The sequence below is a fragment of the Pteronotus mesoamericanus genome, unplaced genomic scaffold, assembly GCF_021234165.1.
Source record: "Pteronotus mesoamericanus isolate MK-2021 breed Mesoamerican mustached bat unplaced genomic scaffold, CSHL_Meso_final contig_101, whole genome shotgun sequence".
Taxonomy (NCBI): Eukaryota; Metazoa; Chordata; class Mammalia; order Chiroptera; family Mormoopidae; genus Pteronotus; species Pteronotus mesoamericanus.
In genome coordinates this window covers 19,988,844-20,013,091 of record NW_026555001.1, presented here as the reverse complement: position 1 = coordinate 20,013,091, position 24,248 = coordinate 19,988,844, and the positions used below count along the sequence as shown (strand labels likewise).

At 59.8% G+C, this 24,248-nt stretch overlaps 1 protein-coding gene across 2 annotated transcripts; it reads right to left on the bottom strand.

Moving 5' to 3' along the window:
- Positions 1 to 5,812: 5,812 nt before the first annotated feature.
- HS1BP3 (HCLS1 binding protein 3) lies at positions 5,813 to 23,456 on the bottom strand. 2 transcript variants are annotated; one of them, XM_054566429.1, is made up of 7 exons: positions 23,407 to 23,456; positions 20,230 to 20,395; positions 17,081 to 17,288; positions 16,534 to 16,741; positions 8,769 to 8,929; positions 7,324 to 7,459; positions 5,813 to 6,103 (listed from the first exon to the last, which is right to left on the bottom strand). In XM_054566429.1, exons 1-7 carry the CDS (start codon positions 23,436 to 23,438, stop codon positions 5,842 to 5,844), a joined length of 1,173 nt encoding a protein of 390 aa, XP_054422404.1. In that variant the 5' UTR covers positions 23,439 to 23,456; the 3' UTR covers positions 5,813 to 5,841. The 2 variants fall into 2 exon arrangements, with proteins under 2 accessions (XP_054422404.1, XP_054422414.1); XM_054566439.1 differs by lacking the exon at positions 23,407 to 23,456 and adding an exon at positions 20,857 to 20,951.
- Positions 23,457 to 24,248: the final 792 nt, after the last annotated feature.

Below are 24,248 nucleotides of genomic sequence, written 5' to 3'. Positions count from 1 at the left end.
GAGCACTTCTCAGGGGGAAATCAGCAAGGTGGCTCTTCAACCAAAAGGAAAACCAGAAACGCCCATACGCACAGACGTGGACAAGTCAAGGCACGTGAGCAACTTGAGAAAGCAGAGGGAGACACCCTCAGGTGCCTGGGGAGTCAGCCGGCGGCTTCACGCTGCCTCAGAGGCCCAGGGAGAGGAGGATGGGGCTGCGGGGGGAGGGCAGCCCCGGGCCAGCAGCCTGGAAGAACCGTCGGGCTGCTCCGCGCCAGGGCTCTGAGCGGGAGGGCTGCGGCCCCGCCGCGGAAGGCCCTCTCCAGGCCTCCTGGGAAGGAAGAAAGGACGGCTCTGCGTGTGGCTGACCCTCCATGTAGTCAGAGTGGAAGTTTCACTCTTTAATAAAGAAATGCAACTTTTTCGAGGGTCTGCTTCTCTGGCAGTAGCTGCGAATGAGAGAACTCTAACCCGGGCACACCGTGGGTTAGACACCCAACGAAGGCCCCTTCCTCCCAGCCCTCTCCCGGCACGTCCTCCCCTCAGACAGGGTATGGAGAAGGCAGGGTTCTGCTGAAATGCTCACGGAGCCCACGGGGATGGCACGGAGGCTGCGGCCTGGACGCTGCCTGCCTCAGCTTACCCCTGAAAGCCAGCCACCAGGACAGGGGGCAATTAGACCCACTGGGCCTGCCATGGCCCTGGGACGGGGGAAACAGTGGCCCAGGGACGGGGGAAACAGTGGCCCAGGGGTGATCAGCCACATCTTGGCCACATGGGGAAGGACCTGGGGAACCACAAGTCACATACCAGGATGTGACTCCCACCATCAGTCATAAGAACGTACAAAGGTTGCTACCGTTGTCAGTGGCGAGGTGACTCCAGTATCTACCAAATCTTATAACAAGGCTGCAAGATCACGTGGTACCAGGCGGCACCCAAAAGGCCCTAAAGCAGATACTGGAGACATGCAAGTCATCGCTTCTGCTCTCAAGTAACTCAGCCTCCTGGAAGGTACCAGACCCCTAGTGACTGAACCAGGTTGAACAATGTCCCCTGAAATTCAAGTCCATCTGGGACACGTGAATGGCACCTTATTTGGAAATAGGATCTTGCAGATGTAAAATAAGGTCATATTAGATTCAGGTGGGCCCTAATCCAGTGACTGCTGTCCTTCCAAGTAGAGGGAAGTTTGGACACAGACACACAGAAGACACAGAAAACCGTGTGACGATGGAGACACACATGAGGCCATGTGAAGACGAAGGCGGACCAGAGCAGCGCCGCTGCAAGCCAAGGACCTCCAAGGGTGGTCAGCAGCCACCAGGAGCTGGGAGCAGCAAGGAAGGGCTGAGAGAGAAAGGGTGGTCTTGCCAACGAATTTGTGGTATAATGTCACCCAGTTTGTAGTTCTTTGTCATGGCTGCCCTCAGAAATAATTACAATGACCAAGAGCTGGGCTCAGGCTGCATGCAACACACTGTATGTGCTGGTAGGTGTCGGAGAGGAAAGCAGAGGGGGCTGCATGGAGGAGAAAGCGCCACTTTTATTTGTGTCTGACGTTCGGGCAGGAGGCCCAAACACAGAACTGTAACAAGGGGCACAGCCTGGCTTCTGGTAGATCAGGCTTTATGGGCTCTTGCTCTTTCATCTTTGCATCCTCCATCGTGCTTGGGATGGGTACTACACCCAGTGGGTGCTCAAGAAATGTTCCCTGGCCATGCTGGCCTGCTTCTCTCCCTGTGTCCTCACCCTGTCTCCCTGTGTCACAGCCCCAGAGCGGTGCCTGCTACATAGCCCTCAAGCCTCTGCTCTGCACCGTATTGTTCATGAACGTGTCTGGCTCCTAACAGCTTGTGTCTGCTTCCTCACCAACCTGTGACTGCTGCCCAGGAAGATGGGGAGCTCTTGGGCCAAAAGGGCCAATTTGCATTTTCCTTGCTTTCCTGTGCCTCACCCCGCCCGGCTCCCCGTGTTCGATTTGTAGCGCCTGCACACAGTAGGCGCCACCAAATGCCTCATGTTTCGGAATGAGCTTTGCATGGCAGGTGACCTGACCAGCAGCCGGGTAGGAGCAAGCTAACTCCGTTTGACTGAAAAGCACTTCAGAGGCTGCGGCTGCTCCCTGAGTTGGCAGAGTGGCTTCAGCTCCTCTGGATGTTGTCAGCAGGGACTCTGCTTGCTGAGGCCACCCGCTCCGGGAGCTGCGGCTTTATCCTGAGTGCGGCCTGAGCGATGAAGTGCTCCCACCAGTGGCCAGAGCCACAGAGAGCAAGGGCCAGGAGCCAGCCATGGGGCAGGGGGACCAGCGTTTACCCTTCAGGCTGGGCTCCTCATGCTGCACACCTGCGTCAGTGTAACACCTGGGAATCAATGGCCAGTGCCCCGGCTGGAGGCCGGGCTTGGCTGGAGGCGGCAGTGCCTTCTGACCCTCCCCCCAACAGCGTGCCACTTCCTGTGAGCACCCTGCGTGTTCCAGGCAGGGGTGGGCAATGAACTTGAGTGACCAGCTCGTGGAAACTCCTTCAGGCACAAATAGGATATTAGTCATCTGGACCTTTCACTGGAGCCCAAGGAAGTCTCTTTACTCAGCACTGAGGGGTGAGGGGATGTCACATAGCCGAGCTGGACTGGAACCTAGATCCTTCCATGCCCATGGAGCCTGACGGCTGATTCCTCCCCTGGCCCTCTGTCAGCTGCCCCAACTGTGAGGCCTCAGGGCGCCGCGCGGGGAGTGGTTTGGAGCAGTTTGCCCTGAATGGCACCACCCAAGACTTGACATTAAATCGTCAGCCACTCCAAGGCGCCAAGTGTCGACCACGAAGACCCAGCAGCAATGGGAGGTGGTGCCTGCCACCTGGCCAGGGCCACCACCCAGGGGACAGTAGCTCTGTCGCCCTTCTTTCTACCAGGGTATGCTCAGCCAGACAGCTGGGGAGCTGGAGAGCTGACCATGACTTTCCACTTCAGGTTTCCCTGGAGATCACAAGTGTGGAGTCCAAGCGAAGCCCTACACTGGGTCACACATCGCTGCATGGGGTGGATCCACACAGTCCAAGGGGGCAGCGCAGCACCGAGGCCTCAAGACCCCCAGGAGTGACTGGACTTCTGCCTTGTCTGTGTCCTGTGAGAGGGCAGCCCCGGCACAGGTGGTGGTGACCTGGGGACCAGATGCCTCGCACTGATAGTGACGGGCAGCAGAGCTTGGAAGGGTGGGTGCCGGCCAGCACAGGCGCCGTGATCGGGACTTTCCAGGAGGACTGGCCGCAGTCCCCGGCTTCCTGAGGGGAACAATGCTGGAAGGGAATGGGATCCTTGTCACAGACGGGACACCCTGTCCACGAGGCTCACCACAGCTTCAAGACAAACACTCTGCATCCCATTAATCCTTTGCTTTCCCGCTATGGTGAACTCTCAGCTCCAGCTCATGCGCTGAATGGTCCTTCTCAGAACCACCCAGCTCCTTGTCCTCAGGAGCCAAAATCCCAATTTGAGCTTAGCTACAAGGTCCAGAGCCAAGGGGTGGGGTGGGGGGCCAGGGTTGACTCAGACCCTCCCCCTGCCCCCCACACGGCCTTCCTGGCCCCCGGGATGCTGGTTTCCCTCGGGGTCCTGAGCACAAAGCAGTGTCTCAGAATCTGAGCTCAGGCAGGTGTGGAGGCCGGGACAGGCTTGTGTACAGGTGGACAGCACTGTCCAGAGTCAAAGAGCCTCCTAGACCGGTCTCCACTCTCAGGAGAAGGGAGGTGAGGTCTGGGGAAGGAAGGGTCCTCGCTGGGCAGCTGTTGACCCCGACTCCCAGCGGGCCTCAGTTCACACAGTGGGAACCTCCCTTTGCCTTCACCCCACTCTATGGAGCAGCAGTTGGGAGACCCCACGTCCTGCAAGGACATCGAGCTCACTGTTACAAAGACAACCCCCACAGCCCCCTTTGCCCCTGGTGCAGAAGAGAACGCCACTAACAAAGGCTGGGATGGTCACTGACATCGACTTTATTGCATGACTGGGTGCTACCGATTGACCAGTAGGTCGCAGCCCTGCGGTGACAACAGCTGCAGGCTGGACATCGGTATCTGAGAAGCAAACCTCTTTGCTGAGGTGACTGGAGAGCACCAGGCCACTGAGGCGGCCGGGCCTCAGTGGATAAACTCACCCTAGGGCGGCAGCCCCCGTGGGCACCGGGCACCTGTCGGCTGCACCCTCGGCTCCCACGTCACACGTTGGTGAGAGGTGGTGGTGGGGGGGAGCCATTAAGGGGAGGGCAGGGAGCTGGCATGGGGTCCAGAGTTGAGAACAGGGCAGGAAAGAGCCCGGGCAGAGCTGCAGCCCTTCCTGCAGCCAGCAAGCCAGCGGGCAGGGCTGGTTGGGGTGAGAGGGCCCGGCAGCGAACGGGAGTGGCGTGAGCTAGGAGCCGGGGCCCTGGGGGCCGGGGTAAGGCAAAGAGGGAAGGAATCAGCTCTCAGACCCCAGAACTGCCTGTTTCCTCTCACTCTGGCACAGGTGGAGGGGTGGGGACAGCCTTTTCAGGACTGGACAGCTGATGAGAGTGAGCAGGACACACAACAGACCAGACGGAGTTCCCTGACCGCCCACAGGTCTTGGCACAGCGCAGAGACAGGGGACAAGAGGCTCTGATGGACGCAAGCACCTGGCCTGGGCCAGGGGGCTTCCCTCGGGGTTGGCGGGTGGCCCCGATTAGGAAAGGTCGGGGCTCCTTGTCCCCAACCCCCTTCCAATGCCTCTGTCAGGCAAACCCAGGGACAAGAGTGGTTGCATTTCATAAAAAACTTGTTTCATTAAAAACTAGGTCTGAACATGAAGAATGTGTCATAAAAAGGCATCCTTTGCTCTGTTAAACAGCGTTCATTCACATTTCCTGAGCACCGCACCAGGCCCAGACCCGCGTGCCGGGCGTGTGGCATCCGGGAGAAGTCTAAGGCACTGGCCCTGCCGGGGATAAGGCTCCCTCGCCCTGGGAAGGCAGCTCCCGCTGTGAGGGGCTGGTGAGCAAGCCCAGACCCAGAGGACAGGGAAGGCCTGGCAGCATCTGCCCCTGGACAGACTAGGCCTTCAAAGCAGCAGCCGGAGAGCACCCTGCCAAGGCCCACCCTGAGCAGGAGGGACACGCCGGGCCCAGGCCTGGGTCGAGCTCCGCAGGATGCGGTGGTCACTCTGCTCAGGGCCCCACTGGCTCTACAGCCAGAGCCCAAGGGGACTACGGTCTGTCTGGCCAGGTCTTGCCCGGAAAGGGAGAGAGGAAGACCTGGGCTTGTTAGGCCATCGGAGACGCAGGGCTGGGCCTGACGTCTCTAAGTTGGACACAAGGGAAAGCACCCTGCTTAGCACCTGGCAACCAGAGGCGACTCAGCGGCACCCCGCCCAGCCAGGCCCTCCCAGGCATCCCTCTCCTGGGGGGCCCTCCCAGAGCGTACAGGCCCCAGGAGCCACGCTGCCCAGAGACCCCGGTCCCCCCAGGCCCACCCCAGGTTGGCAGACCCTCCCCACTGTGCCGAGGTGGCAGAGCCGGAAGGTACGAGTGGGCATGGAGTCTTCTGCCCTGAGTGGAGCCTCCCTGGGTTCCCCCGCTCAGTCCACCCGGGGGCCGGCTCCTGGTTAGCCAGGTGTCCCCACACGCTCTTCCCCATACATGTGGCTGAGACAACGGGGCTCAATTCCTACGGTGACCTTCTCTGCACCCTGCAGGGTTCCACGACCCCACAGGCCAGAGAAAAAGGAAACCAGGTGGTAGAGGAGTCCTGTACCCTGCCCGCCCTCCCCTGGGACGAAAGGTCCTGGCCTGCAAGGCACAGACCCCACCTCACCACGGGGGAGGGGCGGTGGGCCAGTGCAGGGGAGCGGGGCTCAGAAGAGGCTGGGGGCGGCCTGGCCAGGGGTGTCGTGGTCCCGGATGTACTGCAAGATGTCCATCTCGTCCATGGCCTGGATCTTCTGCCGCTGCTGCTGCTGCTGCCTGGCCAGGGCCTCAGAGGGGCCCGCTCTGGGGGGAACTGCTGGCTTTCTGGGTAGCGCTGGCTTAGCGGCCACTGGCGGCTTGGGCTTAGGCTGGGGCTGGGGTTTGGTCTCAGCCCCCAGGTTCAGAATCTGGTCCAAGTCCTCTTCAACTCTAGGGAACCAGAGGGAGACGCCCTGAGCATGCCCTCCTGCCCAAAGAGCCAGGTGTGCATGAGCAGAGCACCCCCACCCCCTCCCTGCAGTCAGAGCCCCTCCCTCGCCCTCACTCTGGCGGAACTTGGTCTACATGAGAGCCCAGCTTGTGAAGTCAGACATCCCGGTTCCAACACAGGCACTGCCACACGCTAACTAACTGCCGTCTCAGGCAGGTCCGCTCGCTCACAGGGCACCTCTGTGGGCCCCCCGGGCACTGGACAGAGCCCTCCAAGGGCTGGAGCTGGCCGCAGCCATGGCCCACCAAGATTCCACCTTGGCCCTGGACCTAAGGGGTGGACGACAGAACTAAAGGCCACAGTGATGTAATGGTCACACAGGATCAGCACCAGCTATCCAACGGCAGTTAAGAAAAGAGGCCACAGCTGGACTCCACCCTCTTGGCCCAAGGGAGCCCCTGCTGCCAGCTCTGGGGGAGGAACTCAATTCCTGGAGATCAGGCCCAAAATGGGAGACGCATCCAACCCATCCTACCACCCACCTGCCCATTCACAGCTGCCTCGGGTTCAAGGACCTCCCAGGGGGGCTACCCTGCCTTCCAACGCTCTGGGGAGCTGTGGCTTTGGGCCCGTTACCTCCTCCACACTCCATTTTCTAGAAAATGCAGGTAACAGCACCCACCCAGGGGGCTGTCGTGAGGCCTAGGTGAGGAAGGCCACATGTACGAGCCCAGGAGGCTGCGGGACCATGGCGGGCACTCTGTTAAGTAGCAGCTATCAGCTCAGCGCGCGGCCTGCCCGCCACCCTGCACCTAACAATTAAGCCTCGCTCTCCCCTCTGTAAGGTCTCCTGATGGGACCCTGCCGGGGACCGGCCACTGCCCAGCATGTGTGTGCTTGGCTCCCTCCAGGGGCACCGCATGCTGCCAGGGGTCAGCTCATTTGCTCCCCAAACTGTTGATGCCGGCTATACTTGCTCTTGCAATTAAGTAACTTAGTAAGTTCTCTTTCTGGAAACTGCTGAGCTGCCGGACCCCGTCTTCCCTCACCGGGGCCCCATCACGGCCTTGGGGCCAGCTCCCACCTACCCGCCTTCCCAGGGCCTGGATCCCCTCCCCAGAGACCAAGGCCAGCGAAGAGCTGCTCTGTTGGGACAGGTCTGTGGCTCTGTCCAGGCCACTCCCGGAGCTGGTGAAGCACCGCTGGGGACAGGTGGTACCTGAACAGGTCCTCGGAGGCGTCCCTGTGGCCTGGGCCGGGGGTGGGTCCTCCGCTCTCACGGGCTGCCGGCAGCAGTAAGGGGTCCCCCAGGGCGATGGCCCCGCCGAGGTCAGGGTCGTCAAACAACTTCAGGGCTGTGGAGAGGACGGCAGCAGACTGGTCAGAGGAAGACGTCTGGCCTGTCCTCCGTGGCCTTGGGCTGCAGGGCAGAGATGGCCTGGCCCAGCCAGGCGAGAGCAACCAAGGGACAAGGCAGGACACAGAGCCAGCCGAATGGGGACGGGTGAGTGTGAGAGACAGGTGCTCATCAGGGCGGGCACACCTCTCCGCCCAGCCCGACTCTGCCACACCTGCCATATGGCGCCAGTCAGCGCACGGCACCCCTCCGTTCAAGTCCAGGGGCCTTCCCACTGCTCTTAGGAGGAAAACGCCTCTTTAGCTCACAGCGCCAGGCTCCCATGACGTGGCCCAGCTGGACCTCTTAGCCCAGCCTCCATGGCTGCACCCCATGTTCCCCCAAATGCTCACTGAGCACCGACCCCTGGCCAAGGGCTGCCGCCTGCGGGGATGCAGTGCTGAGCTGCGCCGTCCTCATCACGGTCCCTGCCTCGCGGGACCCTGGTGCGCCCCACCCCTCCCCCTCTCTGCTGCCCTCAGGAAAGGGGATCACGGCCTCTTCACCCAGAACAGCCTCCCTTTCTAGCAGCCCAGCACACTGCGCTGGCCTTTCGGGATCCAGCTCACGTAGTGTCTCCACCCAACACTGCCCCACGCACCGAGCCTTCCCTGCTGTCCCCTCAGGCACTGACATCCTGCTCAGAGTCAGGTATCCTGTGTCCCATGGGAGGCCCTGAGGCTGGCCTGTGTCTTACTCATCCCAGCACAGGGCCCGGCCCTCGGCGGCTGGCCGCTGAGCGCTGGCCGAGTTAATGGGCGGTATCAATTCCCGGCCCTGGAAGAGGACTCGGCAGGTGAGGAAAGGTCAGACCCAGGGACACGTGTGGAAGTCCTAAGGACACCCAGCTCTCTCTTCTCCATCTCTGCCCGGAGCCCTCCCCTGGGGCCTGTGCAGGCAACACAAAACCTCTTGTCGCCACCCAAACCCTGGAGTCGCAGGATGAACGCCCGGAGCAGTGAGCGTCTGCTCTCCTCCTGTGCCCGTGTCCGGCCACGCTGATCCCGACCCACACATCTCAAAGTGACAGAGAAACTGCTGTCCCCTTCCAAGGGACCAGAATAAGCACAAGCTGTGAGAGACGAGGTGCGAGACAAGATTTGTCCAGCAGAACGTCTCCGTGAACCAAGTCTGTATCACACTGAAATGGGACAAGGCAGAGACTTCTGTTCTGCTCGCATGAGGCAGGTCCAAAGCCACATAGAGAGGCTGGTCGGGTCACCCAGGGGACGCCTTGAGTGACGTAAACACGCTGGGGCTCTACATACGGTCCCTGGCGGCCGTGTCCTCTGCGGGGCCCTGTGGGGAGAGCTTCCTGCTTGGGCGGAACAGCCCCTCGTCAGGGTCCGCCTCTTCGTCAAAGATGGTCAGCCGAGGCGAGGGTCTGGGCTTCACGGCTACTTCAGGGCGTTTCTTGGGCTTCTTGGAGCTGGAGAATCACAGACAAAACTCAAGGTTAGGACGTCTCAGGACAGCCCTGCTCCCCAGCCCAGGGGGCCTGGTCAGACCCACACAGGTGCTGGGTGGGCTGAGCGGCCTGATCGTGTGTCCCAAAGAAACTTCCAAGCACCTGACGTGAGAGGTGGCGAGACCTCGCTACTGGAAGCAGCCAAGCCCTGGGCCTGGGAACCGCCACTGCTGGGACATGCGGGAAGACAGGGTGGGTGTCAGGCTACGCGGCCGGCTGCCAGGCGGCCCCCAGCCCTGAAGAGCCACTCCGGTCCCAGGCGTGACTGCGTGGTCGCGGGTCAGAGGACTGCGTCTCCCTCCAGAGGCTGCAGGGGCTGCCAACCTCAATGGCATAACCTTCATCAACCGAGTGAGTATTTCGGTCCCACTGGGCAAACCCCACCTCCTCCAGGAAGCCCCTCAGCTACTTAGACCCCACCAGGCTCTGCCACCCCCAAGGGCGCTGAGGTCCTGCTCTGGGCCAGACACAGCTGTGGGAATCCAGGGGGGCGGCACGATGGAAGCTTCTGGGCTGTGGGGGTGCTCGTGACCCGGCCCAGGGGGCGGTTCACAGCGCTCAGGGCGCATTCGTGGGGCAGAGTGCGCAGACCCGCTCACGCCGCCCTGAGTTACGCTGCCCGTACACAGGCACACAACAAGCACATAAACTTGGGTTAAGTGTAACAAGGTGACCCCATCCCTGCTGCCGATGCCCACGTGAGCCATTTTAAGGTTCCTGCAAATGAGAATGAGCGCTTTACTGGAAGCAGGGTTTCTGGTTCGGCCGCCTGCCTGGCAGGCAATTCCACTGGACAGAGTCACCAGCTGAGCTCATGTTGGCAGCGCTCTGTGGCTCAACGGGGCCAAGAGGCCAGCTCTGCCCCGAAACAACAGTACAGATTAACCAGCAGCAGGACAGGTGTGGGAGGGCCAGGTGCTCCGAGGCGACCATCCCACAGCCTGGAGTTGGACGCCTGGTAGGATTTCAGGCCCCCAGTGGGGATGGGGAGAAGCTACAGAAGCCAGGAATGCACCTGCAGGAAGGTCGCAGGGCGGAGCAACCCCCTCCATCAGGGCCTGCGTCCCGACCAGAGGAGCCTGTCGGGCTCATTGGGCAGATGAACAGGCTGGTTCAGAGGCTAGGATATGAGTCTGCTGGCGGCCACACAGCAGGCACACACTGTGACTAGAACTGAGGGCGGTCACGGGCCTAGCCCTCTGCTCCCGCTCCTCAAAGCCCCTCATGAGCAGGAACCAGACGCAGTCATGCTGTGCTTGCGGGGACAGCGGCACGTTGGGGAGGTGGAGAAGGACAGCAGAGACGGGGCAGGGGCTGTGCCAGGAAGCCCCGGGCTCCCGGTTCCCAGTTCTTTCTCTGTTCCGGGCACAAGCTGGACGGGCTCACGACACAGGCCACCAGGGACATGTCTCTGCTCTGGCGCCAGCCCCAGGCCCTGCTGGTGCTACTGGGAAAGCTGAACGCAGCCTGGACTCCATCCTGACAGCAAGTGCTTTCCAGAACTTCAGCTGCCCCTCCCTACACCCCTCGAGGAGTCAGAGCGGCCTGTTCTCACTGGGATGTTCTCCCTTCCGTTTCACTGACTGGCAGAGCGAGTTTGGTTCTAATGACTCAGGGAGGTGGGCACCAGAGAGGCCACGGTTCTCAGGGCCGGTTGCTGGAGACGGCCCAGCCGAGACCCCCTCACCCAGGGGTGCGCCCGGGAAGCTGCGTGTGAGTCCCTGAGGCATCAGTGACCAGCCAGATTTGGGAGCCACTGGACCAGCCTGGGGCCCGCGGGCTCTGGCCCACTGCTGTCCCTCGTCACTCTTTGCCTGCCCCGCTCCTGGGGCTCACAGGGACTGCAGCAGTGAGGGGCGGCAAGCCCGGCTGGGGCCCCCTGCCCCGATCCTAGCAGACCCCAGAACAGCTCCTGCAGGAAACAAACCCACATCCTACCCGGGAAACGGCCCCCGTGGCAGGAGGGTGAGAGGCTGCCCCTGGACCAGAAACCAGAGGACGCGTGGCGAGGAGGGAGCCCTCCGGAGAACAAAGGAAGTGAGAGCGAACTGGCGTGATTGATTATCTCAGGCGAAGCCCTGCCGAGTCCGGCGATCCCCCTCCTCACGCCTCCTTCTGGGTCTGAGCGCGCGGATGAGGCCTGAGAGTCCTGCTGTGGGAGTTGTTCTCTCAGATCGGACGCACGTTCTTGTTCTCCTCCCTGGAGAGGCTGCTGATCGTTTCTTGTCTTGAATTGAAATAAAGTGAATCTAAGGCACCTCTGTGCTCCACCCATGCCACCTAGGCCATCCTCCGCCCCCTGACCAAGCAGCAAATACAGACCTTTGGTGGCTGAAAGCCCCAAGGCCCTGTCCTGGTTGGTCCCCAAACTTCGGTCTCTGGTCCTGAGCAGATGCTCAATCAATACTGAGTGAAAAAAATGGACGGATGGATGGATGGATGGATAGACGGATGAATAGATGACGGAAGCAAGGAAGGGGGTAAAGGAAGGAGAGACACATAGACAGAGATGGACAGACAAGATGACAGTCCATCTCTTATCCAGACTTAGTTCTTCCTATGGCCCCAGGGGAGGGAGGAAAGAGAGAGGGAGGGGCCCCCAGCACCACTGAGACAGACCCGTACCCAGGAAGCCTCTGCTTCTCCGCGCCTCCTCCGGGGCTTGCTCAGTCACCTCGGTGGTCTCTCCCCCGCCCCTCAGCTGCTCTGCAGGCACTTCCTCCCCTCCGACCCTCACGAGGCGCCTGCCACACCCGAGAACCTGCGCTCAGGGATGGGTGCGACCTGCAGAGCCCGCAGTCACAGACACGTAAACCAATGATTGCCACGCAGGGCGGCAATGCCAGCACAGCCGGAGCACCGAGGAGGGCTTCCCGGAAGCAGGGACGGGCACGGGCGCAGCCACCTCCGTGGACCAAGGATGGATGGGTGGCTCAGCAGGGGAACCGAGACCCTCCTTCTGTCAGCGTGTGTGACTTGGGCATGGCTGAGAACCGATTGCCGGGAAGCTTTGCTCACAGTCCCTGGAAAAATGCTCAGAGCTGCTTCGTGAGAGGGCGGCAAGGTCAGGGAGAACACTAGAAGGCAAAGTGCTCACGAACTGGGCTGTTGAAGCGATCACCGGTGGAAGAGGCCTGTCTAGGGTGATGCCAGATTTCGACCTCCAGCTCAGGGTCAGGCAGGCCACGGCGGAGGCGAGTCACTCTGTTTCCAAGCCCAGTTCCTCCCCCTCACTCACGGGTCGTGCGAGCACAGCCGCAGGCTGCACACCCGGGCTACGGCCCTGGCGTCCCCACTGTCCCCTCCGTGCCTCCTCCTCACCGCCTCCCCAGCTGTCTGCAGGACGTACTGCCCAGCTCTGCTTTCCACAGAAATGTCCAGCTTTAGCCCTTGGCCATGGCACGGCCCCGGTCGCTGGCTCCGGCCTCTGAGCCCAGTGTGGGAAGCGCAGGCTTCCAGGAAGGGGGTGTGTGTGCGGGAACCAGCCTGTCCCTAGGGCAGGGGGAGCCTGCAGGGACCCGGGCCCTGGAGGGCTCCCTCAGAACTTGTGGGGTGGCGGGGCGGGGGGGGAGTGGGGACACTGCAGGCAGGGTTTGAAAAGGCAGACAGGCCTTCCCGGCAGAGGGTAAGAGTCCATAAAGACCCTTCACTACTCTGAGTGGCACAGCTGAGGCCCCTGGCACAGGTGTCTGGGACTCTAATCTGGGGCAGGTGTCTGGGGGGCAAGTTCAAGAGAATAACCCCCCCCCATACATGAAAAAGTTCCCCACTTCCTGTGATAGGAAACACCTACAGAAAACACGGGGCCCGCAAGCAGGAGCCCGACAATGCCACGTACAGCACACGGACCCCACGCACTAGCACAGAGTAAAGCTGTGGAAGTGTGTTTCTTGATCTGGAAAAGCCAAATATATAAGGTAAAAAAAAAAAATTATGAAATGGCAGGTGGGACACAATCCCATTTTGGCAATAAAACACGAGTACCCAAAAATATGTACCTTTGTGGCAAAAGAACTGTTAACGGTGTTTCCAATTTTTATATGCCCATTGTATATTATTCAAGTTATAGTTAAAAATGTTCCTAGGAGAGTATTTCCAGCAGAAGGCAGGGCTGTTATGGTTGAACTTCATCTTGGAACACTGAAGCATCAAAAATAGAAAGTTAAACATGAAAACTATGTACGATATGGCAAGTGACCGACGAGGACACTGAGTGAAAAAACAGAATATGAAAAGGCACACGGGTTAACGTCTGCAACTACGTCGATCACGCCGGGACAGGGAGGTACAAAACCCACACAAATACGAGCGCGGAGTGCCGGGGTGGGCCGGGTGGGGGCTTTTTCTATTTTTAAGCGCTTTCTAATGGTGTCGTAACTCCTCTTTTTCCTAATCAAAACCAGGTTTAAAAGACAAAGAAAAGCCAGCCCGGTCCCTGCTCCGGGCTTTGTGCAGGCGGCGCCGACCTTCTGCAGCGGAGCAACAGCGCCCCGGCGCGGCCGTGACAGGGAGGACAGAAGCCGGAGTCGGTCCGGCGCGGCGCTTGGGGGCGGGGCGCAGGCGCAGCTGGGAAGGCCGGCCCTGCTGCCCTCCGCAGAGGAATCACGGGCACAGGATGGAGAAATACTTAAGTAAAGAGTAAGCCATCGGCAAAGAACATGTTCCCCACCCAAGGGCAGGGTGGCCATACCGTGCAAGCAAGTCAACAGGCCACCTGTGTGTCCTAGAAGAGGCTGGAGGAAATCTGACTTTCAAGGTGCTTATGCACCCACACGCAAGGGTCTGGACAAGTCCCCACTCAGCTCTGTCCTCAATTTCCCCACCTGTGAAAGGGGGATAATCCTGGGGTCCTGCCTAGCTCTCAGGCTGTTGAAAGTGTGGCATGGGGGGAAGTGCCGCCTGTGTCCACGCTCACGTGACCTGTGAGTAAAGGGGAGAAATGAGGCTTGGAAACTGAGTGACTCACCTCGCCTCTGATGTCCCTGACTCTCTGTGGCTGTCGGCTGAGAGAATGGCTGCTTGACTCCAAACACTGGCTTCCGCAGACATGCAATGCGGCTGTGCCGCTGTCAGCTGCCATGCCCCAAACCAGACTCACAGTGGACCCGAAAGCAGTAGGTGCATCATGATCTTTTTAATAACCTCTCAGAAAAGGTAGTTGTTTATTCTTGCTGATGAGGTGACAGCACTAACTGTTGTCACACTGGTCATTAAGTGAAAAACTGGCAGAAGGTCTTAGACCTCTGGGATCCCTTTCGGGGCTAAGCTCTCCTAGGATTCAGGCGCGGCGTCCCGGAGTGCAAAGCCAGGGACAGCGCTGGGGACCGGTGGTCCAGGGACAGCTGATGCAACTCCCGATGATCTGCTACCGGAGCAGGGAGGAAATCCAAGGTGGCCCCTGCCAACCCCAAAGAGCATTTTCCTACCCAAAAAAGGAGCCGCTTTGCTAAGCACACCCTTCGGCCACAGGTTGGCACAAACTGCCCAAGTCGGTCTCAGCCTGGCACTAAGTGTGGTAACTCAGAACAACACAGAGCATGAGTTTAAACAAAGCCCTCATCTTACCAAAATAAAGCCCAAGACGGGCCTGCTGGTTATGTAAGGCTGATAAGGAAGGATGATGACAAATCTCTCCTGACATTACCCAGCCACCCTTGCTGCTGCTCTCACAGGGCCAGTCCCTCGGCTCCAGGACAAGGCCGGCCATGGGGAGTCAGGAGGGGCCTGACTCCCGGGCACCACGGGGCTGCAGGACGTCCGGCTCCAATGCCACGTCCCCAGGCACCCTGGCACCTTCCCCGAGAAGGACCCTCTCCCCCAGGCAAGCCCCACACCAGCCCGCAGCCCAGACGGCCACGTCTGCCCCTCATGTCGTTTAAGGGGGTTGGCCCCCGCCTGATTTCTCTTCAGCTCCTTTTTGGAACAGTCCCTGCGAGGCAGGCCTCCCTCGTCTGTTGACTGAACTTCAGTGAGCCTGTGAGAGCTGAGAGAACGTCCCCCTGGGCCTGTGGTCTGATTTTGTGGTGTGGCGGGGCAGAAAGACGGGGCCGTGAAAAGAGCTAAGCACTAACATTTACGTGAATTCAAACGTCTCAAGAGCACCAAGGGACAGGGGCTATCGTTACCCTATTTTTGCTACAGAAAATTTAAGAAAAGGCATAAGTTGCCAGGGAAACATGGCCCGTAAATGGCAGAGTTGGGACTCAGACCCGGGCAGACTGGCTCCACAGTCCAGGATCTTACACTTGGTTTGAATCTCAGTCCCATTATTTACTAGCTGTCTGATCTCAGGCAACATACTTGGCCTGTTTGTTTCATCTGTAAAACGGGTTAATGCGCTGGCTGGTGTGGCTTAGTTGACTGAGTGTGGGCCTGTGAACCGCAAGCTCACCGGTTCGATTCCCAGTCACGACACATGCCTGGGTTGCAGGCCAGGTCCCCATTTGGGGGCATGTGAGAGACAACCGATCGATGTCTCTCTTGCACATTGATGTCTCTCTGAGACCTTTCATTCTCCCTCCCTTCCCCCTCCCTAAAAAATAAAATCTTAAAAAAAATGAAATGGGTTAATAACTGCTGCTTGCAGGGCACCAATGAGACACGTATGCCAAGTGCAAAGTACAATGCCCAGCTCGAAGTAGGTTCACTTTGTTTCTTGTGCGTATGGGCCAAGTGGAGGCAGTGGGGGCTCTGGGGGCTGAGTCTGTCTGTCCCCCTTGTCTGCTTCTGGTTGGGAGGTTCTGCCCCAACACCTCAGCCCACGCCCATCGGGGGAGGGGCTTGGGAGCAGACGTCTGGCTCTCTGGTCTCATTCTGGCCTGTAGACCCCGCCCCCAGCACAGGGTGGTCCATGCAGTGTGCTCTCAGGAGCAGCTCCCTGAGCGCAGTCAGAGGGCCAGGAAAGGAGAGGAGCGAGAAGGTGAAGAAGCAGGACACCATCCTGGAGGGACCACCAAGACCACAGCGGCTGGCTTACCTCTTCTCCAGCTGGCAGCTGTGCGTGTGCCTCTGCACGTGCTTGCTTGCGTGCGCATGTGTGTAAAGGGGGCACACTCCGCCGGCCAGGGGCCCTGGGCTCACTGTACCCCCTTGAATCACACTGTTACACCGTTGGCACCTTATGGGTCACCAGTTCCCTCTACCCATGTGGTTCGTGGGACCCTAACCACCACCCTGTGGGGAGTCGGGGCCAAGTAATAACGCAGCTTTGCCGACGGCCGGACACGCTGCAGGGAGCTCCGGTCCCGTGCCTCAAGTCAGGCTGGCTAGTGGGTTAGGCAGCCTCGGCTTCTGAGCTGTTTGGGGGTCAGCTCTGCCAGGCCTCAGTGTAGAGCCAGGGAACGGCAATGGCGGGGGGCCACCCTGTGACCAGGGAGGGGCACCTGAGAGCTGAGCTCAGCCCCAAAGACACAGGTGGGGGTGAGCAGCCAGTAACCCTGGGATACCAGGCCTCACAAGGTGATGGCCCAGGTAGCGGGTAGGGGAGGGGTCTCACACTCCCAGAGGGGAGGGAGGTGGTGTCCCCAGAGAGTCTGGAACCAGCAGGAGGGGGCGGGGACACCTACCGCATGATGCCCAGGGGGTCGAGGGCCTCCTCCTCTTCCGAGGACTCCTCTGCCTCCTTATCCTTCTGGCCTGGGGTGGGCGGTCCCTCCGCTTGTTCCTGCTGCTGGAAGAAGTCGAAAGCCTCCCCACTGTCCCCTGCTTGGCTGTCTGTGTCCAGGACAGAGACATCTCTGCTGGTGAGGTCTGCAGCCCCCGGGGATCTGGTGCCTGTGAGGGAGCAGAAAGAGCCGCTGATGCCGACTGCCAGGGGATGAGGAGGTGCCTCGCCACACCCAGGCTCCCGTGCCTGCACCTCGGGGCTTCCTGCGAGCCCTGGGCCCAGGACGGGGGTCTGGGTGGATGGGGGCAGCCGGGGCTCCGAGTGCCTGTCGCTGCCCTCGAGGGTTGGCGGCACCGGGGGAGCGTGGAGCAGAGCAAGTGGTCACAGGTGGGAGCCTCAGGGCGCAGCGCAGGCAGCGCCTCCTGAACCTCTGAGGCCCAGTGCCTGTCGAGGCCCAGCTCTGGGCCAGGGGAGACCTCAGGGGTTTGGGACAGAACCACGGGTACCTAAGAACTCTAGCAGCTCGGGGCTGCTGGCCAGGTCGGCATCCTTGGCGATGCAGCGCAGGATCTCATTGAACATGGCTCTCCTTTCCCGGATGTCGGACTCCCCAACGAACAGGACCTTCCTGGGGAGCGGGGGAAGGCTGGCCGCTGGGTAACGCCCGCTCAGTTTCTGGTAAAACTCCTCGATCTCGCTGTACTTTTTGGAGACCTGGAGGAGCGAAGCACGTGGGTTCCTGAGCACAGAGCGCAGAGACGGTGCCCCTCCTGACCCGGCCTGAGGTCCCACGAGGGCAGGGCGGGGCTATCAGCTGTCGCAGGAAGCGCGCCTCCCTCCCGACCCTCTGCCCGGCTCCCTGCCTCAGGCTCCCTTTGTTAACCCTCCTCAGGAAAGTTAGGTTCCAAGGTGAAAGTCTCCGTGGCCCAAAGGAAAGAAGCAACCATGGCGGGTCCCGGGTACTGACCGTCACAGGTCTGGGTAGAGACATTTGATACAAGGACCCCAGCTTGCAGGTGACCATGGTCACCGCTTCCATTCCAGGCCTTCAGCGCATTCGTGACATGACCTCATGGCCTGGCTGGCTGCTAGGTCACCTCCCGGCAATAGCGCAGGTCGCCCTCCCTCAGCACCGATCTCTGAATCATTCTCCCAGGAATTAGCAACAGTCCTCCGGCGGGGAAGAGGCGGAGGTTGCCAAGTCAGTTTCTCTGCCACCGGCCGGGACCTGTCTGCACACTGGGACCTCAAGGAAGCAGGCCAGGGCTCCTGCTGGCCATCAGAAGGCAGTCCTGGGCCAGCTCAGTCACCCTGGGACAGCGCTTAGCTTCCCGCAGAGTCCCAGGTTCGGGGACCCGAGGGGGCTGAGGGAGAGGTGCTGGGAGCTGAGGCCGGAACTCCGCCTACTGGTGCCCAGGTGAGCCAGGCAGACAGCATCGCTACCCCGCACCCCTCGGACGTCAGTGTGGGGGTCATCACGGCCAGCACAGCAGGGGGGTCCACGAAACCACAAGCGAATACAGTGCCCCTTCCCAGAGGCTGGTTGAAGCGGGGGTGTCCAACCTTTTGGCGTCTCTGGGCCACACTGGAAGAAGAGTTGTCTTGGGCCACACATTAAATATATTGCAACACATAGTCACAGAAAAAAAATCTCATAATGTTTTAAGTAAATTTACGATTTTGTGTTGGGCTGCATTCACAGCCTTCCTGTGCCGCATGCGGGTCACAGGCCGTAGGTTGGACACCCCTAATGGTTAGCGATTAAAGTCAATTTTATATTAAAACACATTATGTCCTTTTGAGAAGTAAGATGCAAAATGCTAATTTTTTTTTTTTAAGCTAAATCACGAAACTTCGAAGAGATTCCTAGATCCTCTGGGGAGTAGACACATGCTCCTTTGCCCTCACCCGTGCACGTACACACACACACCATGCAGGGCGCGGGTGTCAGGTCAGGAAACAGCAGCACAGGTGTGTTGTGTGGAGGTGTTCAGGACATCCTCACGCACGCCCTCGCACGTGAGGCTGGCCCTCTGCGCGGAACCCGGCAGGTGCACCAGGGCGCTCCTCGGGGCTCCCAGAATGCTGCCTGCCCAGGGACGCTGATCTCAGATATTCCTCCTCTCCTGCTCGCAACCCCGACTACGACTACGTAGCTGCGTTGAGCTCCACCCTGGGTCAAGTCAGATCCCCAGGGGCCGCGAGCTGCCGCGCAGAGAGAAGCAGACCCGGAAGTACCCACTGACGTGACCTCGTGGTTGTCACCAAGGGTCAATCCAGGAAGCGAATGACAAACATCAGAATGCAGCCCATGACGTGTTAGATGTCCCTTAATAAAAGATTTGTGGCATAAGTGTTTCTCCCTTAGAACTTGGTCTTTTCTAACTGGTCCTCAGAGCGAGTCACTCACTGCCTCCCTTTCTGTCTTGGCTGCCAGGAGGTTAGGTCTCTCGTGAGCAAACCTGCTGGACCGCAGGATTCTGGCTCATTTTGCCTTTAACGATCCTGTGGCCTGTCTCTACTGGTCACAGCTCTGGGCCCTTTTACGAGAAGCCAAAGGTAAGAACGGGGGAGTCTGTGACCTCTCTCCCTGTCTCGAAATTCCATCCTTCCTGTGGCTCCTGCATCTCCATGACGCCCAATTCTCCTTCAGACCCTGGGGGCAGCGCCTTCTCCCTGGCTGTCCCTCAGTCATGGAGTCCTGCACGGTTCCCTCCTCAGCCTGTCCCATTTTGGGGGCCACTTCATCCACTCCCTGACTTTCGACATCACCTCCAAGCAGACGTCTCCCAAACGTGCGTCTGAGGCCCAACCTGGTCTGTCCTGCTCTCTGTCCTCGAGTGTCCACTGGGCGGACACGTCACACTCGACGCGTCCCAAGACCTGCCTCTCCACCAGGGCTCCTTCGGAAGCAATCAGTCAGAAATTGGAACTATTTCCAACTCTCTCCCTCCCTCCCTTCCATGCAGGGGTGTGGCTGTTTCCCAGCCCGCACGGGGGTCGGAGGTCACTGAATTAGCCTCGTAACTGGGCCCCCTGCCCATTCCTTCCAGTCCAACTCCACTCTCCCACCAGACTGGCCAGCAACAGGCAAACACGACAACGTCACTCCCGTGGCTGCAAGAGCAGCCAGGCCCCCACCCTCCCCGCAGGAGCCGGATCCTGCCCGTCACCAGCCTCACCTTCTGCCACCCCACCCAGGGCGACGCTCAGTCGCTCCCAGCTACCCACACAACACCCTGTGTTTCTAGCCTCCGCACCTTTGCTTAGGCTGTGCCCTCTGCCTGGGACCCCATCTTCCTTTCCGCTGCAGCTTAGTGCCACCTACTCAGACACAGCCCAGTCCTCGCCTCTTCTGAGAAGCCTTCCTTTCCCTATGGTGGGTTAGGTGCCCCTTTTCTACCATCCCACACGCCCCCCCCCCTCGTGTGCTCCTGTTACTGTATCTGTCTCTTTCCAAGTCTGGCTCCCCACACTTGACTCCTATATGCATCTGATTGGCTCCGTCCCAGCATGCTCTGGCCCTGAGTGAGCGTTGGCTGCTGAAGCGTCCGCCCCCAATGCTACTTGTAACCTGGCGGCAGACATGTCTGCCCACCTGGATCCCCGGACCCTGGGCACCCTCGGGGGCATCCTGGCAGAGCCCCCAGCTCACCAAGAACTGGACGATGTCCTCGGGCTTGTGCTTGGCCGACTTGAACGCAGCTAGCTGGGTGACCACCAGGATCTGGTATTCCACGTGACCAGACATCATCTTGCCCCGCACCTCCTGGTGCTGGGGCACGGTCAGGTCGAGGCCCGTGTGGACATTCTGAACTCGCCTGCCAAAGGGAAAGAAGGCAAAGGCAGCTCAGGTCAAGTCAGCAGGCTTCTCGAGCGAAACGCAGGCAGGACCTCGGGGTGGCTCAGCAGGCCTGGGTGCAAGGCTGCTCTGCTGGCTGTCCTCGGGGGTCACAGCTCCAGGCCACCGGCTCTGCCACATGCCAGGCCCCCATAAGGGCCTGAGCCCTGTCTTTGGGTCGGTTAGAGACAAAGGGCTGTTCAGGGGGGACAGGGAATGCCGGCCGGTGGGGAATCACGGGTGGCTACACGTCCCACACAAGCTCAGCACTCAGGCGCCCGCAGGCTGCGGGGAACAGCGTCCCGTATCAGGCATCCTGCTCACACCGAGGGAAGTGCCTGGGTCTGTGCACTCGACGCAGGAGGGAAACCGCGCCAGGGATCTGGAGGGAGCCGCTTGTCTTCAGCTACCAGCGGGCAGCCAAGCGGCTGCAGAACCTACCCCGTGGGAGCGGACGGAGAGCACTGGGTGCCGGGTCCTCCTCGGTCCTGGCCCCCCGAGAGGCACCGAGACGGTCACTTGTCAGCAAAGCATTGCGGCTCTTGGAGAACTTGTAAATGCTACGCAAGCAGACTGACTTGGATGCAGGGCAGAGAAGTTAGGGAACGTTTTCTCTGAAGTTAGATTAAGCTAAACATGTCCTCATCCTATGTAAGGGTAATGCAGACCCATGCACAAGGCCATATGTCACACAAACACCTACTACAGCACGTGTGGGGAACGTTATGATCAAGGTGGGGACCTACTATGTGCTGAGCCAGACTTCCAGAATACAGGGAAGAGGAGTCCCTGAGGGGAAGGGGGGCTTCGGGACTAAAACTGAGCCTGGAGCAAGGCCCCTTCCTTCTCTGGAATTATATCCCCATCCAGCAAGTGACAGCTGCCCCCAGCACTTCTTCCACACAGACACCTCCCATGTCCACACTGGGCATGGGACAGTCACTGACGTGATGCTGGTGGTCACTAACTGGGGAGGAGAGCTGCCATATGCCTTCGTACGCGGTGTGTATACACATTCACCGACCACATAAACCTCCACACGCGCGGACCCTCACGGGCAGGTATGACGCATACTCTAATCAATACGAGTCACTGAGAAGGGCCCAGGCGACCCTGCCTTCAGTTGGGCGTGGATTAAGCCCTGAGGTCTGTGTGTGAGAGGGAAAAACATGCCCAAGAAATTAGTCCAGGTTTCCTTTCGCCAGTAACCACACAGCATTCCTACCTTTACACTGAGAATAGACCGGGCTGCCCCTGGTGGCGTCACTGTTAGGCATGTGGGAGAGCAGGGCAGGACTAAGGGTTGGAGGTGTGATCGTGGTTGGCACCACTGCGGCCTCTGCTCCCAGCCCCTCACCTGTGCCAGGCACCCAGCCTCCCGTGGGCCTGCACAAAAGCACTGCTACTTACACCCATTTACGGACAGAGAAACAGGCATGGAAAGGCACTCACGGGCTCGTGGTCTCGGCAGGTCAGAGGCAGAGCCAGGGCTCACTCCCAGACCCTGCCCCCCTCCACCACCTCCCCACAGGCTGGCACCTCCTGTTGGTACCAGATCAATAAAGATCTGCCAGGGGGATGGAGGGGTGAGTGCACGGGGGTGGGGGGGTGGCGGGGGGGGTAGTGGTGGGAAGCTGGGCCTTGCCTTTGCCTTTACCCTGCAGGCAGCCCCCACCCCCGGCGTTTGCCGCTGCCTGGCCTGACTGCAAGTAGCAATGGGCACCACGAACCTGGCCTCCACCACTGGCGCTCGGGCCTGGGAACGAGCCCTGTGCGGGTGGGCTGCGAGGACAGCCCCTCCCAAGCACCCAGCATCGAAGTCGCATCGGCCTCCGAGCTGCTGAGAAGGGTGCCTGCTGCTGGCCCCACTCACACCTGCCGATCTCAAACCCCGTCCCTGCAAAGGAAATGGGCGCTCAGCAAGAGGAGGCGACTGATGTGGCACCAGGGAGCTCTCTCCCGCCACTGAAGCCGTGACCTGCAACCTCACTGCGTGATGCAGACGGGACCAAGGGGGTGCTCCCGTCAGGGTGTACTTTTAAAGAACCCTGCCTGCCTAGACCTGGAGTCACGGGGAAGTTCAGTTGCAGCTGGAAAAATAAGTTGCGCTGGGTAACATATTCATTTAGGTAATACAATGGTCATCTTTGCCCAAGATCTTGTGTGGGGGCAACAAGGGCGGAGTATATGAAAACACTTGAAGTGAGTCGCTTTACAGATGTTGAGAAGAGGGAAAGCAGAGTAAAAGCGTGTCTAGACCAGCCTTTCCAGGTCCATCATGCACTGGGTCCTCCAGGCCAGGGATGGGGGGTGGAGGAGAGGGTCCTCCCCTTCCAGGTCCCTCCAAGTCTTTCGCTGTGACTTGCACTTCTCCTGAGCCACCTCCTTGAGCAGCTGCCTCCTCTTCTCACTCCTCCCCTGGGAATGTCCACTCACTCTTCCTACAGGATATGGCCTCATTCACCCCCTCCAGAAGCCTGGGTACGGTCCTGCACTGCGTTTCCATGGCAATCCGGACTTACTACCCCTCCTACCACTTGTGGGCCCCGTTCATCTTTCCCCTGCAGAGCTGAGCGTTGTCTGATTCAGCCCTGTCCCCAGTACTGAGCACCTGGCCTGACACACGGTGAGCACTAAAGGGGTGCAGGACAAATTTTTGTGCCAAAAAGAAATGAACGCAGGTGGGTAGGGGAAGAGGACAAGAGAACCCTCTTTCACCGGGTCTTGAGTGAGCTCGTTACCCTCTAGAGCCTTTAGTTTTTCCATCTGTAGAAGGGGACAGTCGATGCCGCCCACCTCTCCAACAGGGCGCTGGAGGAACCGAGTCCAGATAAACGGCTGGAGCTCTGCAGAGGCCGGAAGGCGGCGGGGTCCCCCGGGGGCCGCCGCCTCCGCCTGCTGCTCCGCCTGGGCGCATGGGGCCGCGGCCCACGCACACCCAGACTCCACGATGTGCAAGACGCGGCATCGGGGCGCCGGGGTCTGGCTCACCTGGAGGTGACGAGCGCCGGTGGGGACTGCATGACGGCGGCGACTTGGGGCGGGGCGCGGTGTCACGGGACCCGAACGCGCAGGCGTCGCCGCGTCCCCGCCCCGCGCGCACAGTCTGGGTCCGGCACTAGCCCGCCCTCTAGTGTCCACTGCGCTGGGCTAGAGGCGGACGTTCATTTCCAGACCTTTCGGGTAACTTCCACTTTGCACTCGCACATCTCTAGGCGCCCTTGTGCTGGGATCCAGGGTCCGGAGCCGACAGGAGGTGCGCAGGGAAAGGGAGCCCATCGGTAACTCGAAGTCTTGATTTGCACCTGTTGTCCCAGAGTTATTAGTGAGGTTATGGAACAGAAAGAGTTCCTCCATCCAGCGCTGGCAGAGCCAAACACTAAATACCGGCAACTGCAGTGAAGAAAGACTGGTTATTTTATTAAGACTGGCGCCGCCCAGAAGAACGGTAAACTAATACTCAAAAGCCCCAACTCTGTGATGGTGGGTAGGTGACAGATTATACAGGACAAAGTCACAAGACACTATTGGGTTAGGGGGTTTGAGGCGGTGCTAGGGCCTAAGTGCTCAGAGGTGAAGTAAGGGTAATAAATCATTTCTTTAGTTCTTGAGGGCAGTTTTGAGTCTGCCGCGGCGTCCCTCTGTCCGGTTTCATGGGAAAGTAGCTGGTGGTGGCCGTGGGGAGGGGCTGCCTTTCCATCTTCGGGCTCCAGAGCTGAAACATAAGATAAAGATGCTGTCTTTAGCCTCCCAGGGGTCCAGACCTGGACCACTAGTTCCTGCTACTGTCTTCTGCTGCCTTGTGGGTTGCTGATCATCCAGGTATAATCGGG